The sequence below is a fragment of the Corvus hawaiiensis genome, chromosome 10 (genome assembly GCF_020740725.1).
Source record: "Corvus hawaiiensis isolate bCorHaw1 chromosome 10, bCorHaw1.pri.cur, whole genome shotgun sequence".
Lineage (NCBI taxonomy): Eukaryota > Metazoa > Chordata > Aves > Passeriformes > Corvidae > Corvus > Corvus hawaiiensis.
The window spans coordinates 3219162-3238290 of record NC_063222.1 but is presented as its reverse complement, the minus strand read 5'-3'; the positions used below and the strand labels follow the sequence as shown (position 1 = coordinate 3238290).

At 46.8% G+C, this 19129-nt stretch overlaps 2 protein-coding genes across 6 annotated transcripts in view; both read right to left on the bottom strand.

Moving 5' to 3' along the window:
* Nucleotides 1-8574, bottom strand: part of ARMC8 (armadillo repeat containing 8) — a 63690-nt gene extending 55116 nt beyond the window's left edge. For 3 of the 5 annotated variants that reach the window (XM_048314302.1, XM_048314306.1, XM_048314305.1), the window contains exons 1-2: nucleotides 8450-8572; nucleotides 6503-6579 (exon numbers count right to left, since the gene is read on the bottom strand). In XM_048314302.1, the coding sequence (XP_048170259.1) occupies nucleotides 6503-6579; nucleotides 8450-8494 (122 nt within the window). In that variant the 5' untranslated portion in view covers nucleotides 8495-8572. Of the gene's footprint in view, nucleotides 1-6502; nucleotides 6580-8449 lie in introns of all 5 variants that reach the window. The other 2 variants (XM_048314303.1, XM_048314304.1) reach the window with 2 other exon arrangements.
* Nucleotides 8575-9988: 1414 nt separating this feature from the next.
* On the bottom strand, nucleotides 9989-18793 carry DBR1 (debranching RNA lariats 1). The gene is made up of 8 exons (XM_048314732.1): nucleotides 18553-18793; nucleotides 18345-18469; nucleotides 18163-18243; nucleotides 17102-17187; nucleotides 16484-16708; nucleotides 15567-15647; nucleotides 13130-13275; nucleotides 9989-12627 (listed from the first exon to the last, which is right to left on the bottom strand). The coding sequence occupies exons 1-8, from the start codon at nucleotides 18747-18749 to the stop codon at nucleotides 11952-11954; spliced, it is 1617 nt and encodes a 538-aa protein (XP_048170689.1). The 5' UTR covers nucleotides 18750-18793; the 3' UTR covers nucleotides 9989-11951.
* Nucleotides 18794-19129: the final 336 nt, after the last annotated feature.

Below are 19129 nucleotides of genomic sequence, written 5' to 3'. Positions count from 1 at the left end.
CTATTTAACCACACCAGGTCCTAAGAGTAAAGAATTATCCCAAAAGAGGTGTGGGCAAAACAGCTGCAGCTCAGCAGAACTCTCACAAATCCTCACTCAGAAAATCCCTGCTCTGTGATGACAGATCAGCAAAACACTTCTTTCACAACTGTCCTGAAACAGCCAAACCACATGAGAAGAGCAGCTCCACCACTGCTGCTTCACGTGAATGACCCAAAATATCAAATACAGGTAACTGTGGTACCTTGGGTTTTTATGTCTCTATCTCCCTGCCAAGGTATTTCACTTCCCAGTATGAAGGACTGCCTTCAGCATTTAGCAGTGCATCCCACAGCTTAAGCTAAAATTAAATGAAATTTCATTAAACCAAGAGATACCTGTAACACTACATTTTTACTGCACTATTCTTCATTCACTGTCCCTTTTATTTAAAGTCCATTGTCCCATTTTAAGCCCACCACTCTTTATCTACAGAATATTGCCCACGACAAGTGATCCACATGAAGAAGTTTTAAGCTTCATTCAGTACAGGAAAATAGCTTAAAATGGCCTTGCAGCATGCACTTGGCTGTTCTAGATGTGACCTTGGAATATTGTTTGACACTGTCCACTGCACCTTAGGCCAGCAACCACCAAAGGATCACCAGACCCTATTAATTTAACATAGCTACTACCCATTAGATTGTAATAATCTAAAGTCCTTCTGATATGAAGCAAAACCTCTGATTTTTATCTCCAAATAGCCATCAGGGCTAAGATACTGTACTGGCCTAGTCATGTCTAAATTCCCTTTTTCAAATGGGCGTTACTAAATTCTCATTAGAACAGAAATCCCCTAATATCTGTAGGCCCATAAACTCTCACATTCTGGAGTTCCTGGACATTTCAGATAATGCCTGTTTGAAGTATATTTTAGCAAGTAATTCAATGAGCTAGCCTTCCTGCTACAATCCCCAAAGAACAGCATCTCAACAATTGACATTATCAGTTCAGCACCAGCACCACAGCATACACACTAAAGTCAGCTGAATCATCTGGTACACAAATTAATTGGTAAAGAGAGTTCTGTCCTTTGCATGTTATTAGAAATGCCAACCCTTCACAGGGCATTAGCATCAATGTTCCATATTGCAGATGGAAAATGAGCTTCTCTTGGAAAGCCACTAAATTCAACTTTTTTTAATACTGATTCCAATCAGTGCAAACTGGCAGCTTGGAACCAAAAACTCCCAATGCCAAATATGAAGAATCACAAACTCAGCAGCCTTGCTGGCTCTGTGGCACACATCCCTCAGGCCCAACCTCCGAGTTCAGTCTTGACAACACTCCCCACACCCCCAAAGGGCAGAACTATTTCTCCCTCAGCTGCCTGCTGCATGTGCCCTCCCCTGCAGGCAGGCAGCCACTGCCTTTGTGTAACAGATTAATAAGGGCAAGGTAAACTCTGAATGGCCATGTAGTGTTCAGCTGTGCTCAGCCTGAGGTCTGTTACTGAGTCCCACCTCAGGACTCCTGCGACCAATACTCGCCCCATTCTCTCCAGCTCCATCAGCCAGTCTGACAGAGGCTGCTCCTCCTCCCTCATCTGACTCCAAGCCTGAAATCATCGCAGCAACAGTATCACCGTGCTGAGGGTGGTATCAACAGAGGGTTTTGGAGAAAAGTGGCTTCACAGCCATCTCAAAGGCAGCAGCGAAAGAGAGTCAATAACCATCATTCTCTCATGAGTTCAGAGCAGTAACTGCAAGGCTTGAAATATTAAACATCCCTGTAAGGGTGAAATTGCTGGCCAAATGTCATAGGTACGCCTGAAGTTTAGCCCACCTCTAAATATTAGACCAGGAGTTACAACACGTAACAACTTATTGCCAAAAAAAGCTATTCTGCATATGCACCTTTTGCTGCACTATAAAAAAAGCACAGAAGTGTGAGTACCTTTTCTCTGTGACAGGAATACACTTGCATTGAAGTGCATCTCCCTCTCTTCCCTCTGTCTATACCATCCTTCCACCTGACTAGAAAAACCACTGCACTGAAAGACCCTCTGCACAAAGCATTGGTTAATTCTCAGATGTTTAAGCCTTTCAGTTCCTTCTCTCCCTCTGAAAAGCCTTCCTTCACAGCTCACCTCTGGAAAGGGAAAAACCAACAAATGGAGCAGTGCTCCCAGCACCACCTAAACCTGCTCCAATTTCTGTCAGATTCTGCAGCTTCCCAGCTCCAAGCCACAAAGAGCCCATCCCGCAGTTCACAAAGCACCAATGAGGGACTGAGGAGCCTCTTCCCTCAACACATGAATGACTCTGCACAAAAACAATGCTTCGGAAAATTACATCACTTGTTGTTAGCCAACAACACCTCCAAGTTTCATGCGGGATATGCATTTACTACAGTGTACTGTCTAGGAGACAACAGAACTGACCGAAAACGTACAGGGGCAAACTGTGACAGAACAACCCTCCAAGGACTGCTCTGTTTCCACAGGGCCAAGGGAATATGCACAAAACCAAAACAGCTCCTGCAGAAAACCGAGGTTCAGAAGTGCCCACTGAGACTGAAAATGCCATGCAGCTGTTTGGGATGCAAAATGTGGAAACAAGTGTTCATCAGTTAGTGTTACAGAAGGTTTGTTTAACAGATAAGAACAAGAAGCAGAAGAAGCCTCTTCACAACTGTCTGAAGGGGGGGTACCTGTTGCTCCATTAGAACTGAGATGGGAATTTCCTCTCTTCCCACTTCATGAAGTTGCCTCTCATATTTCACAGAGTTTTTGCAGTGGGCATGTGTGAACACTGCACTGATGATCCCTCCGACAGCCATAGCTGAGAACACAGCACACTATTACACAGCCATCTAAACATGTGCCTGGAACACTTATTACAGACCCAAACCAGAAAAATAAAAAAAGTTGGATGCAAAACACACACAGTGTGAGGACCACGTGCCATTTCTATAGGATGTTTCTTTCACTGTGCTGAGAAATAAAATGCTCACGTGAGGTTGGAAAATGCTTGTCTACTAATTCCTGCTGGCCATAAAGGACAGGAACAGCCGTAGCACAGGACCTCTCAGTGCACTACAAAGATGGTAATCTACAAGTCTTAGAGGATGACACCCTCTGACTGCTGAGGAACAGCCTGATGAGAAACAGTTGGGACCTTGAGTAAGCCAGGCTTGTCAGAAAGGATGCTCCTTTCAAACCCAGCCTTGAGGTGGGATTACACAGCTCTCCATAAAATGATAGATTGCCACTTGGAAGGCACAAAGCTAAATGTAAGCATGATAAAATGTCTCTCAAAGAAGCCCCCAACCAGCAAATAAATTAGAGGATAAAAACAGGTATCAGTCTTGCATCTGAATAATGTGGTCCTGAGCTTAACAGCAGGTGAAAAGCAAATGACAGTCTAAGGATGACAATGCAGAAATGCTTTTAAAAAAATAAATAAATACTGCAGAGCACAAGATGATGTTGCAGCAACCACCTTGGGACAAATGAAGCTGTCACAAAAACACAGAAATTTACAGAGCCACTTCTGTTCTGCTCCTCTGCCAGTAACAGCAAAACGTTGAAGAGAACCTCTGAGAGACCACAGCATTTAATGCCCTGCAGTGTCTGTGTGAGGCAGTGCAAGCACTGCCAACACGAGCTGCACACCTGACATCAGTGCTGACCTTGCAGAACGCACTTAGAGCACGCTGGAGAAAACCTGAGCTCTACAACAGCAAGAGGAAAGGGTCACAGGAGCACCTAAGGAGATACAAAGCAAACCTGAAAAGACCTCTCAAGCATAAGCATGGCCACAATATAGAGTTCATGTTTACAGAAGGGAACTACTATATTAACCTTGCTCATCTACAAAGACAGTAAGCAGAAGGTAAAAACACACACTGCCACACAGATGTGGGTATGGAGATGGGCTTTGAACACTTTAGTTCACTACCAGGTACAGTAAAAAAGGCAGTAGTCATCTCAACTTTTCAAATCCTGAACAGAAATTCAGGATTTAGTGGCAGGTATTCACAATTCTCCCCTTCCTACCCACTATCAATATCCACATGAGCAGGACAGAAACGATGTGAACAGTTGTTCTGCAGGAAACTTGACATTTTGAAATAAGATCAATAGACCCACATGCAGCAGTACTGGACAAGAAGGAAATGGTTTCTGATTTCCCAGTAGAAGAAAAATAAAAAAGCTCCTAACCAGGTAAAGCCTTATTGTCTGGACACAGAAAACTCTAAATACCACCTCTCTGAAAATTCATGGGAAAGAAAGGGAAAAAAAGAGATTTTAATCATCTAAATGCTTTCAGAATATGTAATTAAAGCTTTCTCAAGTTACAAGATGAAAACTGGACTGGCATGATTTTCAAGTTCAAGAAGCATTTAGGTACATTTTACCTTTATCAAAGCTCATTCAGAAGTTGGGTTTCATTAAAATTACAAAGACGCAATGAAAAAAAGCCCCAAGCCCAAGTTATTCATTCAAGCATATGAAAAACAGGACTATGGTAACTGAAGACAATCTGCAGAAACAAAGCCTCTTACAACAGCCCATTTTCTCATTCTTGATATTCATACAGTTCCATCAATCAAAATAAAAATCTAGGTCATCAGTATTTCCAGCCAGGATGCAGGGAAAAAACAGCACATCTTAGGAAACAAAGATTTTCTGCAAAGGATGCAGCAGATCTGGTAAAGGTTCTGACAGGCACTCCTGGAAAAACTTTAATTCTTTCCTAGTCCACCCCAAATACCAGCTCGTTCCAACTTCAACACCTCTGCATATACCCTGAAATCAAAGAAAGAAGGACAAAGCAGTATTTTTCTACCCAAAAGGAATCCTGGACTGACAGAAATTTTTCATATATACACTACTCTAAATTCCATCTTTTATATATATTTTTATAGTCTTATTCTATCTTTTATATCAATTTTTCTAAAATGGACTGTAACACACCCACCCACCAATATTTCAAAAACAACACATCTGCCACATAGGACTGGCTCAGACTCAGTAAAGATACTCTCACAATTAAGATTTCAGCCAGAGCATCACAAATACAGTTTTACCATCCAAATCTGCCCTGTGAGAGATATTGTGAAATAAATTGGTATTTTCTTGTGTTTAAATACAAGAAAAGGATCTCAGCATAGAATCCACTGACACCCACAGACAAGATGAAGAATTTCAGATGTTATCTGAGACAAAGATGCTGCCTCAAACTCCTGTTTCTGGGAGACCAGTTATACTTCAAAAGATGAGTAACATATCAAAAGATAGGGAAGGGATTACCAAGGGTTGTGGGCTGCAGTCCTTTGAAAAGGAAGGAGAGCAGGGACGGAGTGCCAGCCATGGCTCAGAGCATCTGCCTGGGAGAAAAGAGGGGCTCAGTCACCCCACTGGGACACTGGATGAGACACGTCCTTCCCCAGGACCACCCCACCACCCTTTTGAGGAGGGGACTACAAAGGCCAAGGGGTGGAAGCAAAACCAGACTCCCCTAGAGCAGACGTAGGGACCTGTACATAGTTACAGCAGGGTATCAGAAGTTCTTATACAGGTGAGGGGGTATTCCAACCAAGAAAGCTCCCAGGTCAGTTTTGGGTTCTTCATGTATTTTAAAGGGACACTGAGATGTTGCCCCTGGACATCTGGAATAACTGTTTTCATCTGCCACTGGGAAACTCTCACTCAGGTCGTGCTAAGTAACACAACCAACATTCTCAGCTTTTTGATCCACTTGTTCCTCTGACTTCTCCTGGTGTTTTAGTAGACAGTCACAGCCAGCAACCTACTGGTAAGCCCAAACTGGTCTGGTTTCACCACCAAAGTCCGTCCTGGGCAAGGTCTCGCTTGCCACTTCGCTGGAAAAGTGATTCTAGTGGAAAGCTCATGGCCCAAGGACAGCAAGGGAACAACCAGAGCCTCGCAGCAGTTTCACTCCTGCTCCTTGACTCACTCTCTCAGTCACTACCCTGACCGCTGGCATGAAACAGAAGTACGGAAATATAACTTGCATCCAAATTCAGTTCTGTGGAACCATTCTCTTGCAGCTTGCAGTTCCCACGGGGAGACAGAAGCCAAGCATTAAAAAACTCAAAGCCAGCACGCAGGCATGGCAGCAGGAGAAGGAGTAAGAGGCAGGTACACTGACTTGGCAGTGCAGTAAAAGAAAAGAGTCTCAACAGACCTGGAAGAGAAGCAAAATGCGGCCAAAAGGCAGAAATATATCTGAAAAAAATTTCAGTGCTCACAGAATGTTTAACCTCATTTCTGGCAACTGGGAGGCTGTGTTATGAACCATATGCACTACAGAGAGAGAGTCTATATCAATACTATCTCTATATCAATACTGACATATTTGTATTAAGATTTGCCAACTACATTTCTCAAAGAAACCATAGGAAGAGCTTCTTGCCCTTGACCTATCACTCTAGTAAGATCAAGTACACCTGGCCTATGCACAAGCAAGAGCCCAAGAGTGTTTCAATGACTTACATGACACCTTGCAGGACTTTTTGGGGATCGAGGTCAAACAATCTATCGACATAGTGGCGGCTACTGGCTGTGACCTCCTGCAGAGAGAGAACAAACAATGGCAATAGTTTATATCAATTCATACAGTGGCTCATGCAGCAGCAAGTCTACAAAACCGCCCAGGCAAGAGGCAGGGAACCCACATAAATGTGCAGTGTGTTACTGCTGGGCAACATCACACAAAGATAACCCTGTGTTCAAGCATAATCTAGAGAAGATGAGGTGCATAACGTAGATAACAACATGGTAAGTGTCAAAGCAAGTTAACAGAGAGCTATTTATGAACTGCAGTTATCAGCCTGCCTTGAATCGCAATTTTGTTACATTTAATTACTATATAGGATAAAAATTAATTCCTGGAAGAAAAAGTTTCAAAGAACAGTTTATGTTGCTCAAGAACCCTACCCACAAACAAGCTCTCCAGAAGAAGGAAGCTCCTAACAAGACATTTTTCTGTAACTTAGTCACAACATACCTACATTTCAGAGCCTGTGCCACACACCTTCAATGAAACAGCAGCACAGTATTCCCCACAACATTCCCATAGAGCTGTATAAGACAAAGCAAATTCTCTTCTCGGCAACAGGACCATGCTTGTAAGCTACACACTTATGCACCACTGATTTGTTATTCCTTTTGAGAAGATCCAAAGTCGGAGATGGCAAGCATTCCAAAATACAAGGCTGGGAAAGAGAAAGGGAATTTTCCCTCCAGGTTCTCACGAACACGTGCCAGGGAGTGTTTCCATTATCTCACCTTTTTTTTTTTTTCCTTTTCACCAGCTCTCTTTTCATTAAGCTTATGTTCATTAAGCTAACTTTATGACTTTTCCTTGAGAGCTCTAAGGGAATTGAAAACTCTTCCTTGCTTTAACAAGTATCTGCTCCGGGCTGAGTCTACTCCTGCTTTCCCACCCCGATGTCAAGAGGCACCAGCAGCTTCTTGCCTGTGGTCTCACATCACAGAGAAGAATCATCTAGAGGCAGCAAGGCTCCTTTGTCTCCAGGAACACTATTAAATTATGCCACGTAAATCCTACAGATACACTTCCACCGTGTAACCAAAGACAGTATTTTTGAGAACTGCAACAGACTTTTACCTATCTGACCTATGTATTTACACGTAGAACTCTTCTAGACTTCAAAGATCCCGCAGCTTTCTGTTTCTAAAATATCCTGGCTTCCATCCCATCAGCTACGAGGTCCGCAATATGTAAAAGGACATTCACATGCAGGAAGTCCCCCAAAAAAAGAATTTATCGACATGATCAGTTTCACGGATCTCTTAAGCAACATGAATTTTTCAGGGAACAGGAGGAGAAGCGCCAACCCTCAGCTCTTGCCGCAGCACGCGGGCTGCACCTTTTGCATCGCTACTCCCAGCACCCGTGCGATGCAGCAGGATCGCTGTGCGCCCTAGGCCGTCCCCGGGGAAGGGAAGGTGGCTGTCAGAGGCTCCCGCAGCACGGCGGCTCCTCCCTGTCGCAGGAGCCGGGACGCCGCGAGGAGAGAGCCCCGGTTCCGGCACCGGCACAGCCCCCGCTCCGGGGCGGGCTGCGAGCGCACCTGGGAGCCCCTGCCCTGCTCCGCAGCCCCCGAGCAAGGGCAGCGCCGGCAGCGCCGGGGCCCTCCGCGTGCCGAGCAGCCGCTGCCCGGGGCCGGCGAGCCCGAGCCGTGTCAGCAGCGAACGACACGTCCAGAGCGCCGGTGCCTCCGCAACCACGGAACGGGCTCCTCGTAGAGCGAAAACCCGCGCCGGGAGAAGTTGCGGCGCGGGGAGCATAGGGAAGGAGCGCGGCCCCGCCGCCCGCACCGCCCCCGGCGCAGCCCCACGGCCGCTCCCGGCGCCGCCGGACAGCGGGGCCCGGCGGGGGCCAAGGTCAGGCGGGGCCCGGCCCGCGGCACTCACCGAGAGGACGCTCATGCGGAGCGGCGCCTCCAGCACACACGCCATCTTGGCGGAGCGCTCCGGCACCGGCGGCGCCTCAGGCCGGCGGGCGCGGGCTCATGGCGGGCCCGCGGCGGGCGGGGGCCGGGGGTAGCGGGGCGGGCCCAGCGAACCGGCCGGCGCCGAACCCCCGCTGCCACCCCACCGCGCCTGCGCCGCCGCACGCCACCCGCGTGCGGGACGGCGCCCGCTGTGCGCACGCGCGGGGCAGGGCGCGGCCTTCGCGGGCCGCGGAGGGTGACGGCCCGAGGCGAACGCGAGCCCGAGCCGAGCCCGAGCCGAGTTGAGCCGGAGACCGAGTGGAAACGAGCCTGAGCCGAGCCGAGCCCGACTCGAGCCCAGCCCGAGCAGATGCGAACCTAAGCCGAAACGAGCCCGAGCCGAACCGAACACGAGCCCGAGCGCCCCGAGCCGGGCACGAGCCAGAGCCTGCCGAGTCTTTGTCCGAGCCCGAACCGAAACGAGCCCGAGTGGAGCCGAGAGGTGCCGAGCCCGAGCCCGCCCTTTCCTCTCAGCCTCACTCACACAAACGATTTGGCTACCTTGATTTTGTCATTGCTTTAGTTGCCAGCATTAATTTGTTTGGTTTTGAATTTTTCACAGAAAACACCCCAAAGAACCCAGGACTTCACTAAGATATGCGACAGGTTCTATAAGATCTGCTATTTTTTTATTAGCCCCACTATTACAGAGCCTGAGGCATGGGGACACTGACTGTACCCACCTTGAAGTCAGAACTAAATGGGAGGAGGATGGTAAAACCACAAAAAAATAGCAGAAACGTCACACCTCCGGTTCACACATCTCAACCTTTGCTCTTCCCAGGAAAACAGAGGCTTGGCAGCTGCTAGAGACTGCACAGGATAACAGGAGCACAATAAGCATACCTTAGGATGCAGTCACAAGGTGACTTTGATAGCTTTATTTTAAAAATCCTCCATTATGGAACAAGGCTATAGCTCTTTGCTGTTTTCTCTGAGCAGACTGATGACATGCTGTGAAAATACCTGTGTGCTGGCCTGGGATGGAACAGGTGAACACTTCTCAAGCACCAGTAAAAGCAAAAAGAGTTTTAGACTGAGTACACACACTGAAAAAACTGCAATACAAGGGTTGTACAGAGAAACGTTTTCCAGAGGTTTCTCATCAAAATTTCAAAAGTTTTCAAAGAGACTCTAAATCTTCTTTTTAAAGAGGCCTGGAGACTCTGGGTCTTAAAAGCCGATTTAAATTTGTCAGTGTTCCCTAGAGTTTTCCATACTTTTTGAACTACCTGGCCTTTATTGGAGAAGCTCAGAGCTTCTATTGAATCCTCCTTGCAGCAGAGAATCTTGCCGACAGGGAAAATCCATTATGGATGAGAGCAAGGCAGGGAAGGACACTGCAAACTGCAAAGAGGGTGTGAACAACTGCAAGAAAGGGCATGGCAATTCTAGAGGTCAGACATGATTCACACGCAAAATACATTTATGTTCACTGTATTTACCAGCTGCACTCTGCTCAATGGACGCTGAAATACTTTATTTAAAAAAAATCGTTAAAAGGTTCAAAAATCAATATTGTATCTTGTCCAAGTCTCCTGCCTTCTAGAAACACATTTGTCAGAAGGGGGGGAGGCATGGGACAACACACGACAGAACAGTTTGTTTTAAAAACATAAGGACTCAGACTGAAAAGTCTTTTACATACAAGACACATCTCCTATTCCAGTGCAGAGACCCTGAGAGCTCAATGCCATCCACGCTCAGGTTCATTGGCAGGCTTTTCAAAGTCCATAACACAATTTACACTTAAAATACTTTATTTCCATTATAGTGTTCAGATCATGAGGCATGATTAAGATTTTACCACTGCAGACCCAGGACCCTTAAAGAGACTCATCTGCTTCAGTAACTCTACCTTCGACAGTTCTCAGCTGCTTTACATACCCTGAGTGTCACACCCGGATTACTCCCAGTTTCTCCACACACCTCAGCTCTTTCGGCAGCTGTTCTGACACATGAGCTGTTAATTGAACTGTTGAGAGCACTAATTACGCCCTTTTCTAGCCCTTGAATACTTAATATGTTTACTTTTTGTAGTAAACTGCTTGAGAGGAGAGGAAGCAAGGAACCCCAGACCATGGAATCGATTCAGACAGAATTCCCGACCCTTGATACACAACTCACACTCACTGATGCATTTCACTCACTGCTCCCTGTCCAGTTCCCTGTTCCTGTCAGGATGCTTTCTCCTCCACACTGCCAGTGCCTTGGAGGAGGAAAAGCACCGGAGCTACTTCTGCTCTCGGGGCAGCACGGCCATGAGGAATTCCATCTAAGAATTCCATCTGTCAGGAAGGCTAATGACTCTAATGACATATGCTTGAAAACATTGTCATTTTCATGAATTTGCTCAGTTTTATCCCCATGGCATCTTAGGCCAAAGGAGTGCCATTTGCTAATAATTCAGGGCAAAATAATAAAACTTCCTAGAGGGTCTCTATTCTGGCTGCTCCTGCTCTCCCTCAGATGAAGATTACAAAGGTGCTTTGGAAGATTCCAAATCCAGTTTTAAGAGTTCAGCAGGTTACAGCTACTGAAGTGAGAAGTGAGGCTAATGATAGTGGGAGGTGTTACTGTCTCAGGCAACTTATAAACACCCACTGCCTTGTATGAACACACAACACAGCCCTAATTAGAGTTGAGACAGTGGTGATGTCTGCATTTAGGAAGCTGTCCTTCCTAACTACATCCATTTTAAGACATTGTTCTCAAGTTTTAAGAAACAGAACAGAAATGAGTTTTTAAAAACAGAGATGTACTCTTCCACCGTCCCCATAAAACCATCATCCTCCAAATCAAGAGACTTGGTTTGCTATCAAAACTGTAATTAAAAGCCAATCCTGGACAATACACATTGTTCTGTTTATGACCACGAAGTTTTTCTGTGGCACTATCACCAGAAACAAAAATCTTCATTCTTCTATTGCTGTTTTGTTGTCATGGTAATCCTATTTTCAAATTTCATACATAAAGTTATTGCATATGCTATTTTGTATTAACAGTTCAGTATAAAACAAGACAAAAGCAATAAAATAAAATCATTCAGTCTTGTAAATCAGACATCTTCTCACATGGACTCAGGCTAAGAGCTTAAGAGTTCTTGTTAAACAAGCATGGTGAGTCTTGTTCAGCTGAAGATATGGGGTATACACCATACACCAAGAACTGAAGCAAAATCAAGGATATATGAGCTTTACATCCTTTGACAAAGTACTTTGTTGGAAAAGTCTCAGCTTCTTTCTTTGATACCTGTTCTGGATAAATCACCTTCCCTGTGAGAAGTACATCCAGCCTCTGAGCTTAGGAAAGTAACATGACTAAGATCACATAACATTAAAAGCATGAGTAGTCCACTACAGTTCTCACCACCTTCCCACAAAAAGGCTGAGAGAGAACTTAGTTATACACCTTGTGAAGCATTAATCTGTTTTATCTTCATCCTCTGCAGCATAGATAGCTTGGTTCCTTCTCTTGATTTTTTTAACACCACTGTTCCCATTTTCATCACCACCAATTCGCTTTAACGATCTCTCCGTGGAGCTCTTTTCCTCCACCTGCTTGCTCCCACCAGACTTCTCCAGTTCCTCGTTGTTGGAGTCCATGGCATCGTCAGATGACACTGCCATGGAGTCTGGCATGATCCGGATGTCGGAGAAGCTGGTAGAGAACTCAGGAGGGTGATCAGGGGAGGGATCTACAGAACATGTACTCAAGTCTTCATCGCCACCTTCGTCATCCAGCATTATTTCATCTGGATTAAAGGATGAGAGGCCAGAATTATCTGTATTGTATTCACTGGGTTCCTCTGCTGACCCAGTACTGTCCATCTCCTCCTCCTCCTCCTCTTCACATTCACCTCGTCCTGAGCTCTCTTCTTTAGCCTGCTGGATCCTGTCATTGATGTCAGTGAGGCCAAACTGGGCACAGAACTCAGTGGTCTGTGGATTGATGGTATGAACTGGCTCCATGTTTTTTTGGGGCTTGCTGGGATCATAACAAGCAGCTGTCAATGTGAAGTTGCAAGGAATTTTGAGGTCATTGTTCAGCTCTTCTAACACCTCTTTAATGGCTTCTTCTGTCACACTGTAGTCCCACCTAAACAAGTGCATAAAGTTTAAACAAGTGCAGCAAGTCAAAAGGTACTGCCTGTTCCCACTGCAGAGTGCAACCTTCAAAGATGGACTATAAATTCATCCTACAACAGACACTTTATTCCTCAAATGCTTTTTCAGGAAGGTTTTAATCTTCTTTTGGTCAGTACTGAGACACCCTTCTCCTCACCAAAGATTTGTGTACTATGTCAACCCACACCCATAACCTAGCCTGATTTTCAGCCTCATGCTGTAGTTTCTGTCCCTCAAATGCTGGTATCTAAGTTTGCAAAACAAAACTAACTGCCCAGGCAGAGCAGTAAAGAAGTTGTATGCTTCAGAGTATATCTTTTGTCAACATCCCCTTTTCTTTCCAAGGCATTTAGCAAGTCCTACAGGCATTACAGGCTGCAGAACAGAAACACAACTCCAACATAACTTTACTTCCAGTCTAGAAAAACAAATAAACAAAGCACACTTTCATCTGTATTTTGCAGACAACTTACTTGGCATGGAGGCCATTCTTTTCAGGCATATTCCAGGAGCTCTGGGTCACATTAACAAGACTGTTGGTGGCCTTGAGGACTGCAATCCATTCCGCATCATACTCCAGTGAGTCGCCTGCATTGGGATCATGCTCCACGTCTATTATCTACTTGCAAACACACAGAAAACAGATGAAGTGAGATATTACTCTTGACACCAGAATCTGATTAAAGTTTCAAGTGTTACTTTCACTGTACAGAGTTTTAATGAAGTTTAAACTACACTGAGATAGTGGTCTCAACCAAACAAGTCCTCTCAAGCCAGTCCCCCATATGGTGCTAACAAAGGACAATCAGCAACAGTAAAAAAGGCATTTCTGAATCTTAGCTAACAGCAATTAAAAAGCAAAACACACTCTCCTCGCTACTGCCAGCAACTGGACAGTGATGCAACTTAGAAATAGAATTTGCCTGCTCCTAAATTCATGCTGACTTCTGTTGGAGGTTAGTATTTTTTCCTTTTTTTTTTTTCTCTTAGGGAATTTTTCTCCCATTTGTTGACTAAGAGACTGAAACGACAGATAGTTAAGAGAGACAAAAGATGTGGCCAGGATGGAGTAGGAGGTGCAGTTCACTACATCTCTTAGCTGGGGGGTTTTCTCTTGGGAAAGGCAGAGATACTGTGAGCTTTTGGCTGGGAGTGAGGGGCTGGGCTTGGGCCTCGCTTGCTCTCAGGATCAGAGGTAAGACGGTCGGTCGTGGTGCCAAGGGTGCTGCTGCGGGGAGAATTCGCTGCCACTGGGGAGTTCTGTCCTTCACTGCTTCTCCTTGCCATGGGTGAGTCTTTGTTCATGAGTGACCACTGAACTGGGACCTTTTCAACACCCGATCTCACTGGGAAGGACCCTCACCATCTACTCAGGTGCCTTAGGGGAAAACCCAGGACCCCAAACCCCTCCTCCTCTCCAAGGGAGCGTCTCTCAGCTGCTTGTGGGAGCCTGGCTGCCACTGCACAACCCCACTGTTTTCTGCTGCTGCTTCGGGCTTTTTTTTTTCCCCTACACTTTAACCTGACACCCCGTGGCTCCTGGCATGGCCCCGGAGTTTCTACTACACTTTGTTTGCCACCCCAGGTGTGCCCATCCCTGCCGTTCCAGCCACCGCTCCAAGGTTCCTGCTGCAGCCCATTTCGCCGTCCGGAGGGGCACCGGGTCCGGCTGCCCCGGGGGTTGGTAAAGGAAGCCCCTTTTCCATCCCTTTTCCATCCCTCCCGCCGGCCGAGCCGCCATTACCCCGTGAGGGGACAGGCGGCCGAGCTCGCGGCACAGCGCCCCCTGCCGGCGCGGGGAATCCCCGCAGCCGCCCCGCCCGGCCGGGAGCCACCAGCGCCCCTGGCGGCCGCGAGCGGAGCTGCAGCGAGGGGAAAGCGCCTGCGGCCGGGAGCGGCGGCGCTGGGCTCTGCTGCTGCGCGCTGGGGCTGCCCGTGGTGTTGGGCTGGCTTGGTTTATATATATATATATATATATATATATATATGTGTGTATATTCATAAAGAGCTGTTATTCCTTTTCCCATATCTTTGCCTGAAAGCCCCTTAATTCCAAAGTTATAATAATTTGGGGGGAAGGGGGTCATATTTTCCTTTCCAAGGGAGGTTCCCACCTTCCTTGGCAGACACCTGTCTTTCAAACCGAGACACTTCTAAGTGGATACACCCCAAGAATTGACAGGAACAGTCAATCTGCTGTATGAACACCCACTCTTAACACAGCAATGAATTAACAGGAAATGTTTTTAAACTCTTTCATGATAAATTGAAATTCAGATCACTTGGTCTTCAGTGACATTAACCAAATCAAACCATCTGGGTTAGCTAAACCCGTAGTCAGGCTCTAACTTTAAATACTCCACAAACTAATTAAACCCTCCATGCTGCTGGAGGTAGTACTAATCCTGATCAGTTTTGCTACAGGATTTTAAGTGTGGACTAGCACTCATGTCCCCTTGCATAGATAAAGCCCATCCTCATAATCTCCACCATCTTCAAAGGAAGTTACTAGGGCAAATGGATCCAAAGGACAGACAATGAACCGCTTTCCCTTTGGGATGATAAATAAAAGCTACTCTAAGACTAGTAAAACACTCGAGTGCATTTGTAGAACATGCTATCAGCAGCTCACTCTCACAACAAACTATTTCAGACTCATCCATTGAAGTCAGGTACTTGTTCTAACATGGATGGAAATGGTAGGATTAAGGAAACACAGCACCTACACAACACCATCTGCTTAGTTCAGGACAAAATCCTATAAAGACCATTCCACAAACCCAGCATTCCTAGTTTCTTTAAAATTCCTCCACTTATCAGCACTGTTCTTCATCTTATATCTAAGAACATCACTAGCAGTTCAGACAAACGAAATACTTAAGGTGAAAACCCTCTACACATGTTCATCACCTGCAGGAAGTCTCTGTGTGGCAGGCATTTATCCAGAGCCAGAAACTTGGTTGCTTTTGGTAACTCGTCTTTGGAGTTTGTCTAGGAAGCAAATGGTGTTAACACAGTCATTAGCACTTCTGTGGAATTTGACCATTCTAAACAAGCTTATAGACAGGTTTAAAGGTGTGATTTCTACAGAAAAATACTTCCTGAAATAGAAAATTAGCAGGGACAAAGAGAAGGACAGACTTCACTGGGAGTCCAACAGGAAGCAGGATGCAGATGATAGCAAGATAAAGCAAGAGCTACATTTGAGCACTAACCAGGGCATCTGAGCACATCCAGCCTTGGCACAAAAAGAAAAACTGTAGCTTAATTGGAAACAGACTTGTTGAGCCTACAAGGTCTGGAGTTACATTTTTACAGCTAAATAATTTGCAAATAGGAACAGCACTGGCACCTCCCTCAGGAATAATTATTTCAACTACAGGCTGGTTTTTGGCTTAACCCCAGGCTACCAGACCTGCAAAGGTGTACTACAGGGATCCTCCCACTCCCAGGTAACCACCCTCTTCAGACACTCCTTTATCACCTATTTTGAAGTTATCTCCTTTTTATCACCTATTTTGAAGTTATCTCCTTTACCAACAGAGCAGGAGAGTGCTTTTCTATACAGTTAAATTAACAAGTTTCAAGAACAATAACTTTAGCTATTGCATGCTGTTCCTGAAGAAGATTAGGGAGTTACACCCCTCATTTATAACATCTCTTTAACTTACATAAAATAGTAGTCCTAACACCACTTAACTTTCATGGCTTAAGCTGCGTTTTAAGAACAAAAACCACAAAATTGCTTTTCTGGACACGATTACCTGCACTAGAATTCTAAAGTGTGCCTGGGACACATACATTCTTCATTTTCTATCCCCCTTTACCTCATGTTGCATGAAAGCTGCAAATTTAACATGGAGATGTGCTGAGAACCAGTAGGTGGGTTTCAGGTGTTGCAGAAGCTCTGAAGCAGCAGGGCTTCCCAACGTGTTGCTCTCCACTTCTTGACGGAAGAAGGATTTCATTTTGAGGAGCTGTTTCTTGTTGCCATAGTGATAGATGCTCCTTGGCCAGTCATGTGACATAAATATATCGATGGGACGCTTTAGCTGTCAGGCCAAAAAGCACATGCCATAAATACAACATATTGACAAAGGAGTTTAGAAATTACTTGGGGCAGCCAGCTGTGTTTTATATTGCCTTATAAAAGAGTTCATATCATCACTATAAGCCAGGCACTCAGAGGAAATCATAGCTAGAGAGCAAGTCCTCTGCCCACAAAGGCATCTTCTTCCTCATGAAATTTTTAGAAGCTTTGTTTAAAAGGGATAATGGCTAAGCACAATATTCCTCCTCAAAGGACACATCCTTCAGATGTCTGATCAATGTGTTAAAGCATGTTTTGGTTCAACATCCAGCATACTTGATCAGAGTAGCTTTAACTTCCTACTTCTAAATTAATGAAAATTACCCTTATTTTAAAAAATAGGCTTCTCACTGACCTGTTTGAGTTTGAAGACTTCGATATTCCTCACATGGTAAGCACTTCTGATGGTCTGCTGGTTGTATGGTGGGCACTCAAAGTGGCCTGAAATGTTGAAAACAAGAATAGTTGCCTGAATCGCTAGTTCCCTCCAACACAGCAGCTTTTTGGGGTCACACAAGGCTGTGATTTTTTGTGATTGTTCAGAGTGCTGCCACCCCCCATGAAACTACAGCTTAACAGGTTCAGCAGCAGCCTAAACATCCCTGTCACTGCCCACAGGCACCACAGGCTCCGGAAGCACCAACATGTACCCTGACAAAAGTTTCCAACTTTGCCTTGGGACAAAAAACACAAATGCCAAGCATAGCTCCTACATACTCTACAGAATTACAGAAATATTGCTTTTTTAGTTCTTGCCAAAAGAGTCTCATCTCATATCCCTCATGCAATATTCAGACATACAGAGTGTCCTCTTGATGACAGCAAATTTAATTAGCATCGACAGGCATTAGACAGAATCAAGTGTTCTAGGAAACTGGTTCAGTACCTTGCAGCTTGAAAGCCACCTGCAAAGCTTCTCTGAAGCCGTTTGCTAGTAAAGATAGCACAGTACAGTAACCACAAGGACCACTCTTTCAAGTGCTGAGATCAGAAAGAATAAACTATCTTCTACTCACTGACATGGGGCATCATCTGTGACAAGATTTTTGCCACCCTTCCCAGGAAGAACTCTCGAATACACACCCACATAACCAGGAGGAACCAGATGTACTGATTCTAAACCTCAGGGCAGGATAATACACTTATATAATGTCACAGTTATAAACAGTTTCACCCAAGGAACACCTAACAGTGTTGCACTGCACGCTGAAAAATCAACACTGTTCCAAGAACGCTCCAAAGGCACCTTGGAATGCTGCGGTCGCCGGGCAGCTACTGACTCATCTACCAACTCCAGAAAAATCCGTGGATTTAACCAAGGCTGGTTTCCAGGCTAGGAGACGGTACGGGGCTGAGCACAGCCAGTCCCTCCCCCCACGGCACGGCCCTGCTCTCCCGGTCCCGCTGCCCCGGTACCTTTCCGGTAGTCGTGAGACTTGAAGATGCCCGAGATGCCGCCGATCCTCACGCCGCGGAACCGCACCACGCCCGCGTAACCTGCGGGACACGGGAAGGAAGGAGGTCACGGAGAGGCCGGGCAGGGCAGGGGCTGTGGGGGGAATCGCCGGGAGACCGGGACTGGAGCGGAGGGGCCTTACCGAGGTAGTAGATGTTGGGCGCGACCCACCCGCCGTAGGGCAGCTCCTGCAGGTGGTTGGAAGCCTCGTGGTTGCCGCCGATGAACACGGTGAGCACCGGGGCTTTCTTCTCGCCCGAGTAGTACCTGCGAAGACACGGCAGCTGCTGGACCCGGCCGAGCCCGCGCGGGTCGGGGGCCGGGGCTGGGGCCGGGCCGGCGGCACTCACCGGTAGAAGGTCTGCATGTGCCGGTACTTGGCCGGCACAGCCATGCAGCGCAGGTCCGCCTCGTTGCGCACGGCCTGGAAGTCCCCGCAGCAGAGCAGCAGGTCGGGCCGCACGTTGTGGCGCCGCTGCAGCAGCTCCAGCGTCTCGTACATCTTGTCCAGGGCGCCGTGGCAGCACCCGGCCACCGCCACCTTCATCGCCACCACCGCACCGAGCGGGCGCCGCGCGCGCCTTCCGCGTCACCTCCCCGCGCGCCCTTGCGTCACCGCCGCGGCTGCGCCGTGTGGGGGACGCGGCCTGGGGGGACACAACAGGCCAGGGACGCGGGGACCTGGGCCCGCCCCTTCATCGCCGCTGCCACGGGCTTCCGAGAGCCCTGCTCGGAGGGACCCTGCCCAGTGACCTCCGGTGGTCCCCTCCCGCCCTACCCGAGCAGGGAGGTCGTACCCGGTGACCTCCGATGATCCCTTGCAGCCTTCCCCGTTCTGCACAGAAAGGGTGGCCAGGCATTGGAATGGGCTGCCCGGGGATGTGGCGGAGTCGCTGTTCCTGGAGGTGTTCTGGAGCGAGTTCAGAG